General features: G+C 42.6%; 1 protein-coding gene across 2 annotated transcripts in view; it reads right to left on the bottom strand.

Annotated features, from left to right (window-relative positions):
- The window catches only part of slc2a15a (solute carrier family 2 member 15a), a 70333-nt gene that overhangs the window by 6783 nt on the left and 44315 nt on the right, over window positions 1–19235 (bottom strand). For both annotated transcript variants that reach the window (XM_061690050.1, XM_061690049.1), the window contains exons 10-11: window positions 16948–17023; window positions 239–366 (exon numbers count right to left, since the gene is read on the bottom strand). In XM_061690050.1, the coding sequence (XP_061546034.1) occupies window positions 239–366; window positions 16948–17023 (204 nt within the window). The remainder of the gene's footprint in view (window positions 1–238; window positions 367–16947; window positions 17024–19235) is intronic.

The raw sequence follows: 19235 nt of genomic DNA on the forward strand, positions 1-19235 counted from the left end.
TTATTAGTGAAGGAATAAAGGGTTGCTAGTTATCTAGTAATGCCGGTACAATTTCTCTTTCTTTTTTTTGACAATTGTCCAAAAAGATGCAGTCCTCTAGCACTTAAAGCAGTTTGAATGACTGATATAGCAATAGTCCAGTGCAATGACCATTGTGCAAAGGGTGCCGAGACTTAAAGGAGTGCATGCAATATTTATGTTTATGTGGATTTTCTATTGTTATTTCAAATGTTTTCACCTGTAAGAAGGGGAAGACAAAGCCTACAGTAAAGTTGGAAATCCAGTTAAGAGATCCTCCCACAATGTAGGCGGCTGGGCGGTGGGACTGTTTAAACAGCTCTGCTGTAACCAAGAAGGGAATGCCCGCTGCAAGAGAGAAACACATGCACTGGCAATCACATATTTCATCCTCAATATAAAAATAATATTGGCAAAATGTACAAAATGTTTAATGTTTGAAATTAACAAATCAAATAAAAAAGATGAATAATCTGACTTGGCCTTCCCAGTGGACTCTCTCCCCGGAACACAGGAATAGACCTTACCAGGAAAGCTGTAGTTGAACACACACTCCAGTCCCACCTCTTAAAAGGGGGTACCAATACAGAGGCATTATTGTTGATGTCCTTGCTACATTGCAGAGGCGTACTGTACAGCCAAGACATCCCCACAACATACAGTCTTTAATATTTGTCGGCTTTCAAATCTGCAGCCTATACGTCCTTGGGGGTTTGGTGTACAGTACACATTATACCACATGTTTGGAGGATATTAATGTGTGCAACATTCTATATATTTGAGCATGACGTGTCCCTGGATCTCTGCCGTAAATTGAGCTATCAGGGCCATATTCTCCCGTTCGCATGCAAGTGATTTCTAAATTTTTCACGATGCATATTCTCCCGACCAGACTTCTGACACACCCACGGCATGTAAACTGAGAAAAAACGCGGAAACAAAAATCAGCCATGATTCACTGAGAACTGAGGATTGTGTGGAAATACTGGAACATGTAGTTTTCTTGAGACTTACGAATGTCATTGAAATGCATGAAAAAAATATTATATATCCTGTAAAGTGAATTCCAGAAACAATTTAGTTCTGTATTGAGGAGATACGTCAGACTTTTTCATCATTTCAATTTTACAGATTTTTTGGGGCATGGCTAAAACAACTCCCGATGATGCACTTTGACATCCAGCATGAGTCAGCCGTCCCCGACTATATAAGAACTGAGCGCCTTTGTTCACATCACTGGCTATTTGGCACAATTGCGAATTATTAGTTATAATTTTCCCATTCTTGCTTGAACAAGATGGCTGCCAGGGTGCAGCCACACAGTTTGGCAGGTCCTGTGCGTTTGCTTAAAAAGTCATTCAAAGATCAAATAGGACCATGGATTATGCTATCAATGTATTCCTTTGCTGTTTGGATAACCCTCTATCTTCTGCTAAGTTCAACATGTCCAAGAAAAAGGGTCACTCTAACCTCGTATCCAGCCAGATGGAGTCAGCACATGCTATTCACAAGGGTACTGGACTATGGCCATGCTAGGCCACCCCCAGGTGAGCAGGAACAGGCTGTCACAGGCAAACCACTCCTGGGTGTTTTTAATCTCTCGCTGATACTTCTTTTGGCTGGTGATGTTGAACTAAACCCTGGGCCACTGCTAGCTGGGCCTCCACCTCTGCTACCTGGGCCAACATCACTGCCAACTGGGCCTTTACCTCGAGCAGCCGGGCTAACACCAATGCTAGATCAGCTAACATCATTGCTAGCTAGGCCTTCACCTCTGCTAGCTGGGCCTCTACCACTGCCACCTGGGCCAACACCACTGCTAGTTGGGCCAACACCACTGCTAGTTGGGCCTCCACCACTGCGGGCTGGGCCTCCACCACTGCGAGCTGGGCCTCCACCACTGCTAGCTGGGCCTCCACCTCTGCTAGCTGGGCTTCTACCACTGCCACCTGGGCCTCCACCACTGCCACCTGGGCCAACACCACTGCTAGTTGGGCCAACACCACTGCTACTTGGGCCTCCATCACTGCTAGCTGGGCCTCCACCACTGCTGGCCGGGCCTCCACCACTGCTAGCTGGGCCTCCACCTACTGCTAGCTGGGCCTCCACCACTGCCACCTGGGCCAACACCACTGCTAGCTGGGCCTCCACCTCTGCTAGCTGGGCCTCTACCACTGCCACCTGGGCCAACACCACTGCTACTTGGGCCTCTACCACTGCCACCTGGGCCAACACCACTGCTAGTTGGGCCTTCTACCACTGCCACCTGGGCCAACACCACTGCTAGTTGGGCCTCCATCACTGCTAGCTGGGCCTCCACCACTGCTGGCCGGGCCTCCACCACTGCTAGCTGGGCCTCCACCACTGCCACCTGGGCCAACACCACTGCTAGCTGGGCCTCCACCTCTGCTAGCTGGAGGACACTTTTAATTGTAATGAAATACATGTTACAGATGAGAATGGATTAGAATTTCTTGGACTAACTGTTTCTTTGTCACAGCAAATGTCTTTTATTCTAGTTATTTATAGGCCTCCCTCATCAAATGCCGCTTTTTATGAAAAGCTGGATATTTTACTGAAACAACTCAATCTTGCAAAAGAGGTGATAATAATGGGTGACCTAAATGTTAATTGGCAAGTTAAAGTTAGGAAAACATTGAAAAGGGTTATGGATGATATGGATATGACTCAGGTAATTAATGGCCCTACGAGAATTACAAACTCCACCCGAACTCAGATTGATCTAGCTTTTACTAATAGGCTAGAAAGGATCTTGAAGCCATACAATATGCTCACAGGATTGTCTGATCACAATCCTATAATGGTCACAAGAAAATTAAATAAAAAGCGCTTCAAACCCTTGTCCACCACTGAATCCAATAGGATACCAAAACATGAACAACAAAATTTCCAAGATTCTATCCAAGAACTAAATTGGGATGTATTACTTGCTGGTGAAAATTTAGATGAGGATTGTTCTAAATTTGCCAACAAAATACAAGAAATTATTATACAATTTACACGGATAATTAAACTAAAAGCTAGAAAGAATGGCCTTCCTTGGTTAAACACATTTATTCTGAAACTGATGAAAGAACACGATTATTCCTTGAAGTTGTCGGTCAAATCAGGATACAATAGACACCACTTTATTTCACTGAGAAATAGGGCAGTGAAAGAAATAAGAAAATCTAAACCTGACTTTTTCATTACTGCTTTGAATAGTGCGAAGGGAAATTAAAAAATAACCTGGAATTATATTAAAAAAACTATTGGGTGATACACAAAATAACAAAATAAAACTAATGCAAATTAAATTAAATGGAAACATCCTGACGGAACCTCAAGTGATGGCTGATGCTTTTAACAACTACTTCATTGAATCTGTGTCAGAAATCTCTTCGAAGTTTGCAGTAAAACAAAGGAAGGAATACCCTGCATTGTCTGCAACGCAGTTCTTTACTATTACAAATATTACTGAGACCAGTGCTGCTAAACTCACGAATACAATGTCCTGTGTCACAACTTGGTTGCAGGAGTGCTGTCCACAGCTAGATGTTTCTAAAACTGTAGGCATGTATTTCACTAAAACAAATAGAGTATCACCTGACCCCGACATACTTGTTAATGGAGAAAAATGCAAATTGTCAGCCAATACAAATATCTTGGGATCAATAATAGATTCACAGCTTTCCTTTAATGACCATATTGACAAATTGTGTAAAAATATAAAATTAAACCTCGCAAATTTTCGTGCAATTTCGAAATGAAATGTCAACTGAAGCCGCAAAAATTTACTTATATTCAATGATTCTTAGTCACTTTAACTATTGCATAACCAGTTGGTCCCAGGCTGGTCAGAATGCAAAAAAAAACATTGGAAGTTTTCTACAAACAAGTAATTAAAGTGAGGATAAAAAACCAAGGCACTATCATCACTGTGCAATTTTTAAAAAATACAGTCTTTTAAACTGGGACAGTCTTCACATATTTGCAGATTTAAATTTGATTTATAAAGTACTGCATGATTTGGCTCCAGCTCCTCTGGCTGAGTTCATCAGCCAAAGAAACAGCTCTGAGCGTGTCACTCGAGGCTCTGTCAGAGGTGACTGTCTCATTCCTCTGCGCAGGAGCACTTTCAGTAAGTCAGCCTGGTCACTGAGGAGCGCTGTGGTGAGTGGAACTCAGTACCTGAGGAGGTTAAACTGCTTACAACATACAAGGCCTTCACAAAAAAACTGAAAATGTGGCTAGTTAACACCTATAGCTGCCAACACTAAAAGACAAGTATGTTATGATGTTTTTTTTTTTTGTTATGATCAAATGATTTGTGGTTTTATGCTCTCTTAATAGTATAGTAAGTCTTTGATTATGTATCCTGTATTATATTGTCTTGTAGATGTATTTTACTGCTTTTTTACATCATGGCCAGGGGACTACAGATGAAAACTAGCCTTCTGGCTAATTCTGTTTTTTTAACCATGTGTATTTCATGTGTTTTATGAAATTGCATTGTCCCCTTTCAAATAAACTGATTTAAAAAAAAAAATTACTTGGCCCATTTCTACCACAACTGCGTGCAGTTAACGAGCTATGCCTACACCCCTATAAAGCATCTCCGCTGGATGCCATAATTTACAGAACATCTGTGTCATCATTTAAATTCCCGAATGACATGTAGTTTTATGTTATTCAGCCTATGGTAACATGTTGGAACGCAAAGCACTGTGGTTACATAAAGTTGAAACCTGATGTATACATACACTATACAGAAAGACATAAACTTTGTTTTCCCTCACTGTCTGACATCAAATCATACTAAACCTTTCCTGTTTTTTGTCAATTAGAATTGAAGTCCGAAAAGTCCGAAAAATTGCAGAGGGTTACGTGAGGAAGAGGGTCTGGCTTAAAACATTGCCAAACAAGTATGAGCATTCATCCAAAGAATTGCCTACCGGATCAGTCGTGGCCTGGGTTAACAACGTCCGCCACCGGCGCCGTTAACCTGCAGGTCGCCGGTGGAAATTCAGCTACTGTGGGTCGAAGATGAAGGAGAGGTATAAAGCGGGTTCTTAGGCAGAAAGAGAAGAGGAAAGCACAGAGCCTCGAACTGAACGGACTTTGAATGTTGAGACTGACAGGAAAATCTCGGGAGTTGGTTGACATGATGATTAGAAGAAAGGGTGATATATTAGGTGTCCAGGAGAGAAGGTGGCAAGGCAGTAAGGCTAGAATTTTAGGGGCAGGTCTCAAATTATTTTATCATGGTCTAGATGGGAAGAGAACTGGAGTAGGGGTTAAAATAACCCCTACTCCAGTTTGCTAAGAATGTCTTGGAAGTGAAAAGAGTATCAGATCAAGTGATGAGGCGGAAACTTGAAATGTATAATTTGATTAGTGGCTATGCCCCACAGAATATATATCCCCGCCTCAGAGTCCCCAGTCTCTTCTTCCTCAAAGGAAGGTGTGTCGGTGGAATAGAGGAGGTCTTCGAAGTATTCTCCCCACCGGCTCACAACGTCCCGAGTCGAGGACAGCAGCGCCCCATCCCCACTATACACAGTGTTGATGGTGCACTGCTTCCCCCTTCTGAGACACCGGATGGTGGACCAGAATTTCCTCAAAGCCGTCCGGAAGTCTTTCTCCATGGCCTCACCGAACTCCTCCCATACCCGAGTTTTTGCTTCAGCGACCACCATAGCTGCATTCCGTTTGGCCAGCCGGTACCCATCAGTAGCCGGGTCCGGCCCGGCTATCAGGCGCTTGCCTTCGAGCCCCACCTCCAGGCCTGGCTCCAGAGGGGGGCCCCGGTGACCCGCGTCCGGGCAAGGGAAACCTAGACTTGTTAAACTTGTCAGTCAATTCTACAATTATCACGGGAGGTGATTTTAACCTTACGCTAAATCCCCTAATAAATTCGCTCAAATCTAAAAAATAGCCACAATCAGCCACAATGCCTGAATATATTAGAGCAGTATATATACGACTTTGGTCTTGTTGACAGAAGGAGGCTGAAAAACCGTACAAAAAGAGAATACACATTTTTCTAGTCGGTTCACCGCTCTTTCTCAAGAATAGATTTTTTTCTTTCAAACAATTCGGCAGCTCAAAGAATGACCCCGAAAATACAGTGGGTACGGAAAGTATTCTGACCCCCTTAAATATTTCACTCTTTGCTATATAGCAGCCATTTGCTAAAATATTTTTTTTCCTCATTGATCTGCACACAGCACCCCATACTGAGAGAAAATAACGGAACTGTTGACATTTTTGCAGCTTTATTAAAAAATAAAAATTTAAATATCACACAGCCATAAGTATTCACACCCTTTGCTCAGTATTTAGTAGAATCACCCTTTTGACATAATACAGTCATGAGTCTTTTTGGGAATGATGCAACAAGTTTTTCACACCTGGACCCCACGATCCTCTGCCATTCCTCCTTGCAGATCCTCTCCAGTTCTGTCAGGTTGGATGGTGAACGTTGGTGGACAGCCATTTTCAGGTCTCTCCAGAGATGCTCAATTGGGTTTAAGTCAGGGCTGTGGCTGGGTCATTCAAGAACAGTCACTGAGTTCTTCTGAAGCCACTCCTTCGTTATTTTAGCTGTGTGCTTAAGGTCATTGTCTTAATGCAGCCCTATGGGGGGCACAATTCAGTGCAAACAGTAGGCCGGTCCCAAGCCCGGATAAATGCAGAGGGTTGCGTCAGGAAGGGTATTGTCTTTTTGGAGGGACAACGTCCAACGGGGTGCTTCCCGGTGGACCCCTGGGCCCGATCCCGCCCCTCGATTGATTGGGTGGGGTCCTCAGCCTCCGCGGTGCGGGCACAGCAATTACAGGACACTTCTGTCAGTCTTCGTGCATGTAAAACGGTGTCAATTCACTTGCATGTGTCCGCAGGCACACACCCCTGGGACCTTTTCACTGGGTGTGGGGCCACTCACTTACTGCGACAAATAACTCATGAATATGCAAATTGATTGTGTATCCCCTCACTCATACTCTCACCCTATAGATTTTTATAATTTACAATCCCACCACCAGCCAGGTTCACGACCCTTGTCCTGCATGCTTCTTCTCCTGTCCTTGTCCTGTTCTAGCTTTTCCTATCCTGGTGAGGACGTGAAGAAACGAGTCCAAGCAGGTTGGAACGGGTGGTAGAAGGTGTCAGGTGTGCTATGTGACAGAAGAGTCTCTGCTCGGATGAAGGGCAAAATTTATTAGACAGTGGTGAGGCCAACCACTTTGTTTTGGAGACAAAGTTAGAGAGAGCAGACTTCAATGGTTTGGACACGTCCAGAGGAGAGATAGTTACTATATTAGTAGAAGGATGATGAGGATGTAGCTTCCAGGCAAGAGAGCTAGGGAAAGACCAAAGAGAAGGTGTAGAGCAGGAGATAGGCTTACATGGAAAAGGATGAGACGCTGTGGCGACCCCTAATGGGACAAGCCAAAAGGAAAAGAAGAAGATTTACATCCAGATGTGTTAAACAACTCAGGACAGAGCACCTTTTATTTCAGGTGTTGCCTTTTAGAGTGATTGCTTAAACGTTAGATAATGCTTGTTTTTGGCTTTGGGTTTCACCTGTTAAAACTGCATTTGCTGTTTAGCAAACATGAAGACCAGAGCACTGTTTATGGGACAAAATCAAACCATTTTGAAGCTGAGAGACGAGGGAAAATCAAAACTCAAAAATTGCCTTGCCCCCCTAGCGCCCTTACGACTGTGCCACAGACCTTCTCCTGGGGGCCCCCCTACCCACCAGCAAATTGCACACTGTCTCGACCCAAAAGAGAGGCCATGGAAATCTACATTTCAGTCTCTGGTTTACCGTCTAATCCGCCCCTCCTCCTCCTCGATCGTATGACGGGGAGTCTTCTTTGTAGAAAAGAAGGAAACCACACTCTGCCCTTGTATAGACTTTTAGGGTCAAAACAAAATCACTGTTAATGACAAGCACCCGCTGCCTCTAATTGATACCTTTTTGGAGCCCTTCTGTTAGGCTCAAATTTTCACCAAATTAGACCTGATGCATCCGTATCCGCAAAGGTGATGAGTGGAAAACAGCGTTTCACACTCCCCTTGGCCATTTTGAGTATCTGGTCATGCCTTTTGATCACACCAACACCCCTGAAGTTTTTTAGCGCGTCATGAATTATCTCTTCAGAGACGTGCTCAACCTCTTCATTTTCATTTACCTAGATGTTTTTTGTTTTTTCCAGTTCTTTTGAGAAGCACCATCAGCACGTGAGGATGGTTATCCAGAGGCTCCTGGAGAACAAGGTCTATGTCATGCCGGATAAATGTGAGTTCCACGTCCCCTCTGTGTGCTTCCTGGGCTACATCCTTGCCAAAGGTCAACTCAATCCTGACCCAATTAAGAACGAGGCAGTCGTCTATTGGCCAACATCTATCAACCGCAAGGAGCTCCAATGGTTCCTGGGGTTTACCAATTATTACTGCCGTTAAATCCATGACAACAGAAAGTGATCTCCTGGACTCGACTGACCTCCACCAAATTGAGTGGCTAGTCGTGGTGTTGGCACTTTTCCTATCCTTCCCTCACAGGATGTACACTACAGCCCCATGCAACACTCATATTTAATGTTTCATTGTTGTTGTTTTGTCTTTGTTTCTCTCTGATTCTCAATAAATTTCAATTATAATACTAAGAAACCACAGTGGAAGTTTAAAAACTCCACTGTGACACAGTAAAACTGTTCCGGCATAAAAGGGAAACAGCTGAACAGGCCAAAAAAAAGAGGACATGTTGGTGAAGGAAACAGGGGTGATGAAGAAGTAATGGCTAAGTACAGCATCCGGGAAGGGAACTTGGAGGGACAGATGGTGGTAGACTTTGCAGAAAGCATGGAAATGGCTGGAATGAACACTTTCTTCTAGAAAAGGCAGGAAAATAGGGTGACCTACAAGAGCGGAGGTAGACGCACGCAGGTGGATTACATCTTGTGCAGACAATGTAATCGGAAGGAGGTTACTGACTGTAAAGTAGTGGTTGGGGAGAATGTGGCTAGACAGCATAGGATGGTGGTGGTGGGGAGGAAGATTAAGAAGACAAAGGAAGATTAAGAAGACAAAGGCAGAGCAGAGAACCATGTGGTGGAAGCTGAGAAAAAAAGTGTTGTGCAGCTTTTCGAGAAGAGGTGAGACAGGCTCTCGGTGGACAGGAGGAGCTTCCAGAAGACTGGACAACTACAGCCAAGGTGATCAGAGAGACAGGCAAGAGAGTACTTGGTGTATCTTCTGGTAGGAAAGGGGAGAAGAAGACTTGGTGGTGGAACTTCAACGTACAGGAAATCATACAAGGAAAGAGGTTAGCTAAGAAGAAGTGGAACACTGAGAGGATCGAAGAGTGGAGAAAGGAACAAATTGAGATGTGACGCAGGGCAAAGGTAGAGGTGGCAAAGGCCAAATGAGGCATATGTATGCCAGGTTGGACACAAAAGGAGAAAATGGCCAGACAGAGGAATAGAGATGGGAAGGATGTACAGCACGTTAGGGTGATTAAGGATAGCGATGGAAATTTGTTGACTGGTGCCAGTAGTGTGCTGGATAGGATCTGATGGATGGGAAAAATGAGAGATAATGAAGAGTAGAAGAGGCAAGTGTGGTGGACCAGGAAGTGGCAATGATTAGTAAGGGGGAAGTTAGATAGGCACTAAAGAGGATGCAGTGGCTGTGGAGTTTTTGACCAGGTTGTTCAACAGAATTCTAGCACGTGAGAAGATGCCTGAGGAATGGAGGGAAAGTCTGCTTGGTGCCCATTTTTTTTGTGATGTGCAGAGCTGTGGGAACTATAGAGGAATAAAGTTGATGAGCCACAGAATGACGTTATGGGAAAGAGTGGTGGAGGCTAGACCCAGGACAGAAGTGAGTATTTGCAAGCAACAGTATGGTTTCATGCCTAGAAAGAGTACCACAGATGCATTATTTGCCTTTAGGATGTTGATGGAAAAGTACAGAGAATGTCAGAAGGAGCTACATTGTGTCTTTGTAGATCTAGAGAAAGCCTAGAGGAACTGTGGTACTGCACGCGGAAGTCTGGAGTGGCACAGAAGTATGTTAGAATAATACAGGACATGTATGACGGCAGCAAAACAGTGGTGAGGTGTGTTGTATGTGTGACTGAGGAATTTAAGGTGGAGGTGGGACTGCATCAGGGATCAGCCCTGAGCCCCTTCCTGTTTGCAGTGGTGATGGATAGGCTGACAGATGAGGTTAGACTGGAATCCCCATGGACCATGATGTTTGAAGGTGACATTGTGATCTGCAGTGAAAGCAGGGAGCAGGTGGAGGAACAATTAGAAAGGTGGAGGCATGCATTGGAAAGGAGAGGAATGAAAATAAGTCGAAGTAAGACAGAATATGTGCATGAATGAGAGGGGTGGAGGGGGAAGAGTGAGGCTACAGGGAGAAGATAGCGAGGGTAAATGGCTTTAAATACTTGGGGTCAACAGTCCAGAGCAATGGTGGGTGTGGTGAGAACGTGAAGAAACGGGTCCAAGCAGGTTGGAACGGGTGGTAGAAGGTGTCAGGTGTGCTATGTGACAGAAGAGTCTCTGCTCGGATGAAGGGCAAAATTTATGAGACAGTGGTGAGGCCAACCATGATGTACGGATTAGAGACAGTGGCACTGAAGAGCCAACAGGAAGCAGAGTTGGAGGTGGCGGAAATTAAGATGTTGAGATTTTCTCGAGGAGTGACCAGGTTAGATAGGATTAGAAATTAGCTCACCAGAGGGACAGCCAAGGTGGAGGAATGGAGGCTCTAGTTGGAGGGCTCGGAAATCCCCTTCCTCATTTGAACCGATCACAAGAACCTCTCGAATCTCCACTCCGCACGACGTCTCAACCCCCGCCAAGCCCATTGGTCTCTGTTCCTCAGGAAGTTTAAATTCTCCCTGTCTTAAAGCCCAGGTTCCCGTAACGTAAAGCCCAATGCTCTCCCCAATTCCACTCTTCATCCTTGAGTAGAAAGGACCCAGAACCGATTCTCCCCCCTGCCTGTGTTGTGTGCGCTACAACCTGGGACATTGAGACTATAGTCAGAAGGGCCCAGAAAGAGGACCCAGTTCTTCAATGGGGGCATTACGCCAAATTAACTCATCCTGGAGTTAATTGACCCCTAAATTTTCTTCGTCAGCGTTTCTGGTGGTCCAGCATAGCCCAGGATACCAGAGCGTTTGTGGCAGCTTGCTTCATGTGTGCCCGAGGAAAAACCCCTGCTGGTCTGCTGCGTCCCCTTCCCATTCCTAGCCGTCCTTGCTCTCATATCGCTGTGGATTTTGTCTCCGGGCTACGTCATCTGAAGATAATACAGTTGTTCTCACTTTCACTGATCACTTCTCCAACTCTGTCCATTATGTCCCCCTTTCCAAGGTACCTTCAGCCCTTGAAACCACCAACTATCTCATTAACCATATAGTCAAGCTTCATGGAATCCCTCAAGGTATTGTTTCAGAACATGGTCCACAATTCTCCTCCCAAGTCTGGAGAGAGTTTTGTAAGGCGGTGGGCGCAGCACCCCCCCTCTATTCAGGTAACCATCCCGAGACCAACGGCCAAACAGAACGTGCCAACCAGGATATTGAATCTGCTTTATGCTGTTTCGCCGCACACCATCCATTTTCTTGGAGCTCTTTTCTCCCCTGGGTAGAATATGCCCATAACTCCCTCACCTGCTCTGCGACAGGTATGTCACCCTTCATGGCATGCTATGGTTTCCAACCTCCCTTGTTCCCTGAGCAGGAGGTGGAAGTGGCTGCCCCTGCGATTAGGGATCATCTCTGCAGAATTTGGGCGGTATGGGAAACCGTCAGAGCTGCCCTTAACCGTTGACGGAAAGGAAAAAGTGGCTGGATGTCCATCACTGATCTTTTGCCCCCAAGTATTAGGTTGGACAGATGGTGTGGCTGTCGTCCTGGGACCTTCCCTTGCAAACAGAGTTTCTGGGGTCCTTCACAATCTCCAAGATCATCAACCCTCACTCTGTCCGTTTCAACCTCCTGGCTTCTATAAATGTCCACCACACCTTCCATGTTTCCCTACTCTAGAGATGGGAGGATTCGAGTCAAATGACTTGACTCCAGTCGACTCGAGTTGCCAGTTTTATGATTTGCGACTTGCTCGCCAAATGCTTCAGAACGATTTGACTTGACTTTGACTTGATAGCCAATAGACTTGACTTTGACTTGAACTACATCACTTTACAAATCATCTCGTTTACAGTTGCAAATCTGCATTTTAATTAAGACAGTTTGCCTTTTTTAAAGTAAGAAATGTTTTGGGAGGTCATTCACGCCAACCTGGCAACACAGTCTGCATTGTGGCACACTTGCCAGTGTGACGAAGCCACCTTCATGAACAACAATGGAAGGAGCTCCAAAGACAATACATTTTTTATTAAAGGATTATGTTGGTGATGAAGTCTGCAAAAAGAGGATGGCAACCTGCATGTTTTGGAAGTTCCACATTAAATACGCAACAATAATGACGTTGAACTTCATCCGTCACTACAAAACTCACAAAGACAGGTAAGCTAATTTCACAGTTTAGATAGCTGGTCAAACATTAAGTTTCATAGACTGGTTTGGGAGGATTAAAAATAGAAATGATATGATTATGAATGTTTTAGTACAGCTAAGTAATGTAACTAGGGGTGGGAAGGTTTATGAGAATTGTCCGGACCTTTCATTTGAGTTCACAGGCACACAAAAGTCTCCCTTTTTCTTTCTCTCTCATGCACTCTCAAGCAGAAAGTAGCCCCTACAATACAACCCCAATTCCAATGAAGTTGGGACATTGTGTTAAACATAAATAAAAACAGAATACAATGACTTGCAAATCATGTTCAACCTATATTTAATTGAATACACTACAAAGACAAGATATTTAATGTTCAAACTGATAAACTTGATTGTTTTTAGCAAATAATCATTGACTTTGAATGTTGTGGCTGCAACACGTTCCAAAAAAGCTGGGACAGGGTCATGTTTACCACTGTGTTACATCACCTTTTCTTTTAACAACATTCACTAATTGAAGCGTAATGAATACGACAACGGAGACCCTGAACTGTTGAACAGCTGAAGCTGTACATCAAGCAAGAATGGGAAAGAATTCCAGCTATAAAGCTTCAACAATTAGTGTCCTCAGTTCCCAAACAATTATTGACAATTATCGCCTGTGTGGAGTTTGCATGTTCTCCCCGTGCCTGCGTGGGTTTTCTCCGGGCACACCGGTTTCGTCCCACATCCCAAAAACATGCATGGTAGGTTAATTGACAACTCTAAATTGCATGTAGGTGTGATTGTGAGTGCGAATGGTTGTTTGTTTGCATGTGCCCTGCCAACCAGTTCAGGGTTGAACTGTTGAACCGCCTCCTGCCCGATGATAGCTGGGATAGGCTCCAGCACGCCCGCGACCCTTAGTGAGGAGAAGCGGCTCAGAAAATGGATGGATGGATGGATGTATTATGTTTTATTTGTTTAACACAACGTCCCAAATTCATTGGAATTGGGGTTGTATAATTCCAACTGCTGAATGCAGAAATGAAGCGAAGTTGCTCGTGTTGTGAAGATTAAAAAAATAATAATAATAATAATAATAAATAAATAAATATTATTAAAAAAAAAAGTAGTGCAGAAACGTTTGCCGGCATGACGAAAGAGTCGTTGCTAGAAGATGCCAGGTGTGTTATAGGTCCGCTGTATGGGATCACTTTGCATTACGATCACGGAGATAAAATGGCCTTGACAGAAGTGTGTTCCAGTTATTACTAAGTACAGTAAACATTTTGAGTCGCTACATGAGAATATATTTTTTATATTACTGAATATGTTTTTTGAAGTGTCACCATCCAAATGTCATCTGTTGTGTTGGCTCTGTGATAAAGCTGTCTGCACTATGTTTTTAAAATGGAGACCACAGCAGATGAAACATAACCTTTAATCTTAATGATAATTGTCAATTGTCCAGAGTTAGTGCTTCTGAATGAATTAACAAACCCAATTAAAGTAGAGGACATGAGGTACACATCTAATTATATTTGACCAACCGAAAACAGTCTTGGCTTTTGCTTAAATCTGTTTTCTTAAGAACCATAGGAGTTAGAAGGTTGTCATCACAAAGTACACTGCAAAATTTGTTGAGAAATAGAGTTTAGTAAAATTGAATTTGAAATACAACTTTAAAACAATTCAGTGTAATAAATTATCATAATCTCAGTTCTTGTTCATTTAGCTTTTATAAGGTGTGAATACCTTTTTTAGTGCTATGATTTATGGGGGGGAAAAATTGTGAAAACATTTTATTACCACTCCAATACACTATGTTGTGACTGGACCAAGATTGTATGACTTGACTTAAACCAAGTAATAACTTGACTTGACTTGCTTGAAATTTACTGGCGACTCGACTTGACTTGCTTGATGTTTTTTTTCTCACAATGACTTGGGGGTTGTTTGAGACTTGAAGGTTATGACCTGAGACTTGCTTGTGACTTTCACATATGCGACTTACTCCCACCTCTGCCCTACCCAAACCAGTTTCCTCCAGTGTCCTCAACCCTCCGGCCACTACCCCCCCCCTCCGGCTCATCGACAATGACCATCCTGCTTCACGGTTTTCAGGATACTGGATGTCTGGCCCTGGGGGTGGGGTTGCCAGTATCTGGTGGATTGGGTGTGTTATGGCCCTGAGGAGTGTTCCTGGATCTCCCATCGCTGATCCTAGACCCCTCGCCTTGCAGGGATTTTTAGGAGGCGTCCATTGAGGAGTGGGTACTGTGGTGTTTAGGCACGAACAGACTGCTTATCGACTACTTTCTTGTTTCAGGCTGGGCTGGGCGGCTTCTGGAGGGCCACTTATTCTTGCGTACCTGCAGCTGCTCTGTTATCAGCTGTGTTCAATCATCGTGCCTGATCGACGAACAGGCACCAGATGCTTCCCTCTTCTACTACTACTATCCCAGCTGACTCTGGGCGAGAGGCAGAAAATTTACACCCGAAACCGGTCGCCAGCCAGTCACAGGGGACATATAAACAAACAACCATTCTCACTCACATTCACACCTACGGACAATTTAGAGTCTTCGATTAACCTACCATCCATGTTTTTGTGGGAGGAAACCTGAGTACCCGGAGAAAACCCACGCAGGCACGATGAGAACATGCAAAACTCCCAAACAACATACAATAAACATCAAATCTAGCACGTTACTCCAAAGTCTTTCCAGACCAGTAATCACATGAAAGTTACTCATCCAAGTCACTGTGCGTTGCTATTTTTGTCAGTTTCCTAATTAAAAAGAAGCCGTTCTTCTTCTGTGCCGGGCGTCAAAGTGGGGAGAAAAATTGGAATGGTGTACCAGGGGCCCCCTGAGCTTTTGTAAAATGTTGCAGATAAAAACATATATATTTTGTATTTAAATTGGTAAATTTTACAAACTATTGCCATAAATGTTAAGATAAATAATTTTTCTGTGGAAGTTAATGAATAAGGTTGCTTTAACCAAATAAAATGTCTGTCCATACAATTTGGCAAACAAATTTGATTTTCTTGGCTTTCATCACAGTATGCAAGTTTGGGACAGCTGATGCCAAGCAGAACTATGCAGAAAAACCTCTGTACAACAGCGGCAACCAGAATTTGGCGTAAATACGAAGTTACGGACAAATGTGTCCCAAATCCGTCCACTGGCCTGACCACAGGGGATGTTTTTTGACTGACAACTTGTAATTCCGGCCTACACAAAAGATTTAATCAAAGTCTACAAGTCTGTTGATGTATAGAAGCGTTAATCATTCAGTCTAGCCTCTTACTTCACACACTGAGCATATTTTTATGACTCACACTGTACAAAGTCCGTCCAATGCGGGAAAGCTACCATTTATGTTTTGTTTTACAGAGCTATATGCCAAACAGAGACAGTGAATTAGGTGACACACCACTTATGTCACTGCAATGCAATCAAGTCTACCACAGTCAAAAATAATAATAATAATAATAATAAAGAATTATTATTATTATATTGAATTGCAGTAAGTAGTTAAATGGTACTTTAAATAATTTTTTTTCCTTATTCATCCTCAAAAAAATGGTATGAGCATTCAACAAATGAAAATAAAAGCTAAAATCATGAGAAACAATATTATAGTCTATAATAGAAACGGCACGGTGGTCAATTGGTTAGCACATCGGCCTCACAGTTCTGAGGACCTGGGTTCAAAACTGGCCTCAGCTGTGTGGAGTTTGCATTTTCATAAAACATGAAATTAAATGATTTTAGCAAATGGCTGCAGTATAACATTCATTCATTCATTCATCTTCCGTTCCGCTTATCCTCACTAGGGTCACAGGTGTGCTGGAGCCTATCCCAGCTATCTTGGGGCGAGAGGCGGGGCACACCTGAACTGGACGCCAGCCAATCGCAGGGCACATATAAACAAACAACCATTCACACTCACATTTACACCTAGGTGCAATTTAAAATCTCCAATCAACCTACCATGCATCTTTTTGGGACATGGGAGGAAACCGGAGTGCCTGGAGAAAACCCACACAGGCGGGTTTGGGATTTGAAACCCGGTCCCCAGAACTTTGAACCAGATGTGCTAGCCAGTCAGTCCACCGTGCCCCATTGTAAACAAAAAATGAAAAATGCTCATAAAGCGGTGGCATTCTCCACCAATAATTATCATGACTAAAACGCTGTTTTCGCTGACTCACAGCCTCTATGATCAAACGACGGACTTAACTGGACGGGAGAATCTGCACAGTCAGAAAAGCACACAACAGCGTGCCTTTTCCCTCTTATACACCCGGGAGAATAAGGCCCTAATTGACCAAAGGTCAAAGTGTTGTTGTTGTTGAAAACTTGCCAATCAACATACAGTGAAGAGCAACTTGCCTGGGCCGATACAGAATCCAGCGATGATGCCGACAACACAGCAAACACTCACATAATGCATTAAAGATAAATGAGTCTGGAGGAAGAGAAAACTGTCAAACAGGAAGAAGTAGAACGTGACTCAGTAGGAAATACATTGGAACACATCTCGCTTTTTCCATTTTTTCTTATAGGGATGTGGCTCTGAATAATAAAATAGAATAGAATAAACAGAGGTAGGTAGAGTAGCCAAATATCGTACTTAAATAAGAACATTGTTACTTTCGAATAATATGACTCAAGTAAAAGTAAAAAGTAGTCCTCCAAATATTTAATAATGATGAGATGAAAAATAATCCAAGTATCATTATCATAATAGTTAGAGTAAGAAAGTACTCTGTGAAAAAAACTACTCAAGTAAATATTAACTCGTAGTTTATGATAAAAAAAAAGCATGGATGTCAAATAAAATAAATTTAAAAAAAACATAATAATATCAGGGAGTCCGCACACACGTGCCACCATTTAAATTTTTAATTGCCTAAAAACCATCAACATTTGTATTGGGCCCTAAAGAAACATTATTTGCTTAATTCATTTAAATGCCTGAATGAAGAAGCTGCTTGTTGAACAAATGTATTGATAGCGTGTGTGTGTGTGTGTGTGTGTGTGTGTGTGTGTGAGAGAGAGAGAGAGAGAGAGAGAGAGAGCGAGAGAGAGAGGAAGAGAGAGATCTGCAACTTACAGCACGGTGTTTTCTCAAGTTAAAAGTGGGCTAAAATATCCACATTTGAGCAGTCATAATTTAAGACTACGCTAAAGCGCTTGTTTTTCGTAGTCTGTAAACTTTGATTGGCCCACGATTGGCCCCTTGTGCAGTCTGATTGGTGAATTTGAGTCAAATAACACTTGTCATTTGGCGCAACGGTGCCCAATGCGGAAGTCGATGATGAAGTCTAAAAATAGATTGCACAGGCAATAATGGATAAATAAAAGTAACAAGTGGCATGTCGATCATTGTAACAGAGTAAAAGGATCGATTCTTCTTCACATAAATATGCAGGTAAAAGTAAAAAGTATGTTGCGTTCAAACTACTTTAACAAGTACAATTTATCCAAAATGACTTTGGCTCACAAGTAGTGGTGCATGATACTGCACATTATGGTATCGATCCAGTACCTAGTAAATACTGGCCAAGCATCGCCAATAGCAATACCGATACTTTTCAATAATTTAGGTAGATGCGTCATTGAATTGCTAAATCAGATTTTGTTTTCTTTACCTTAAAGGGTTTTTGTGACTGTTATATTATTAAATAGTTCACATCAAGGACAGAAATACGACGTTTATTGGTAATTAAAATGTACTTGATTATCAAAATATTTTTTTTTCAAGTGTTTTCTTTTGGTGATTTCTTTTGCATGATTTTTTTGTGCTTATACACACTTTTTTTATTATTATTATTTTTTGTTTTCTAAACCAATCCCAAAACACTTATTGGTGGTTTCATCATTTACGGGGGCTTAAGAACATTTTACCCTAACGACGCCACTGCTTCTGATTAACTCCAAATGACATACAGTTGTTCTAGAAACATTTTCCTGATATTTTTGTGGTCACATCTTACAGCAAAAGCTATAGTAACAGAGAGCCTCAACAACATCTGAGGGATCATTGTTAAAAGGTATCAGTCAGGAGAAGGCAGATGTGCAAACCAGTCCGCCACTGTTTGTGTCTTTACAGTTACATGCACTTTTGTCTTTACCATCATGCAAAACGTGTATTTCAGTGGGCCACCACCAGTGGGTTCTATGATGCTGTGGCAGAATTTAAGGTGTGATAAGATTGATGCAAAACTTCACACATTGTAAAGGATGGCTGTTCTTTAATCCGTGTATTTCTAGTTTGAATAGCTCAGTTACACAATTACTTTGTCAATTAGTTTAATGCTATGTTTTAACACCATCAGTAGTTTAACCTATAAGTTCACTGCTGATTTCGTTTTATTGTTGAATAAAGTTGTTTGTCTTAGAGTAAATCAGAGTTATTATCAGTTTCAGAAATTACATTACATTTTTAGATTACATTTGTATTGGACTGCAATGAAATTAGTGTATTATTCTTCTGATTACCTTTACTATTATGGCCTAAAAATTTAAATGATCCATAACTTTTTGAAACTAGGACTTGGACAATGGCTTTTTCAGTATGGGAGACATTTAACTAAGGCTGCACAATTAATGGAATTTTAATTGTATTCACGATTTTGGCTGCCACGATTAAATGAGCCTGATCGTCAACGATTTTT

The sequence above is a fragment of the Phycodurus eques genome, chromosome 11 (genome assembly GCF_024500275.1).
Source record: "Phycodurus eques isolate BA_2022a chromosome 11, UOR_Pequ_1.1, whole genome shotgun sequence".
NCBI lineage: Eukaryota > Metazoa > Chordata > Actinopteri > Syngnathiformes > Syngnathidae > Phycodurus > Phycodurus eques.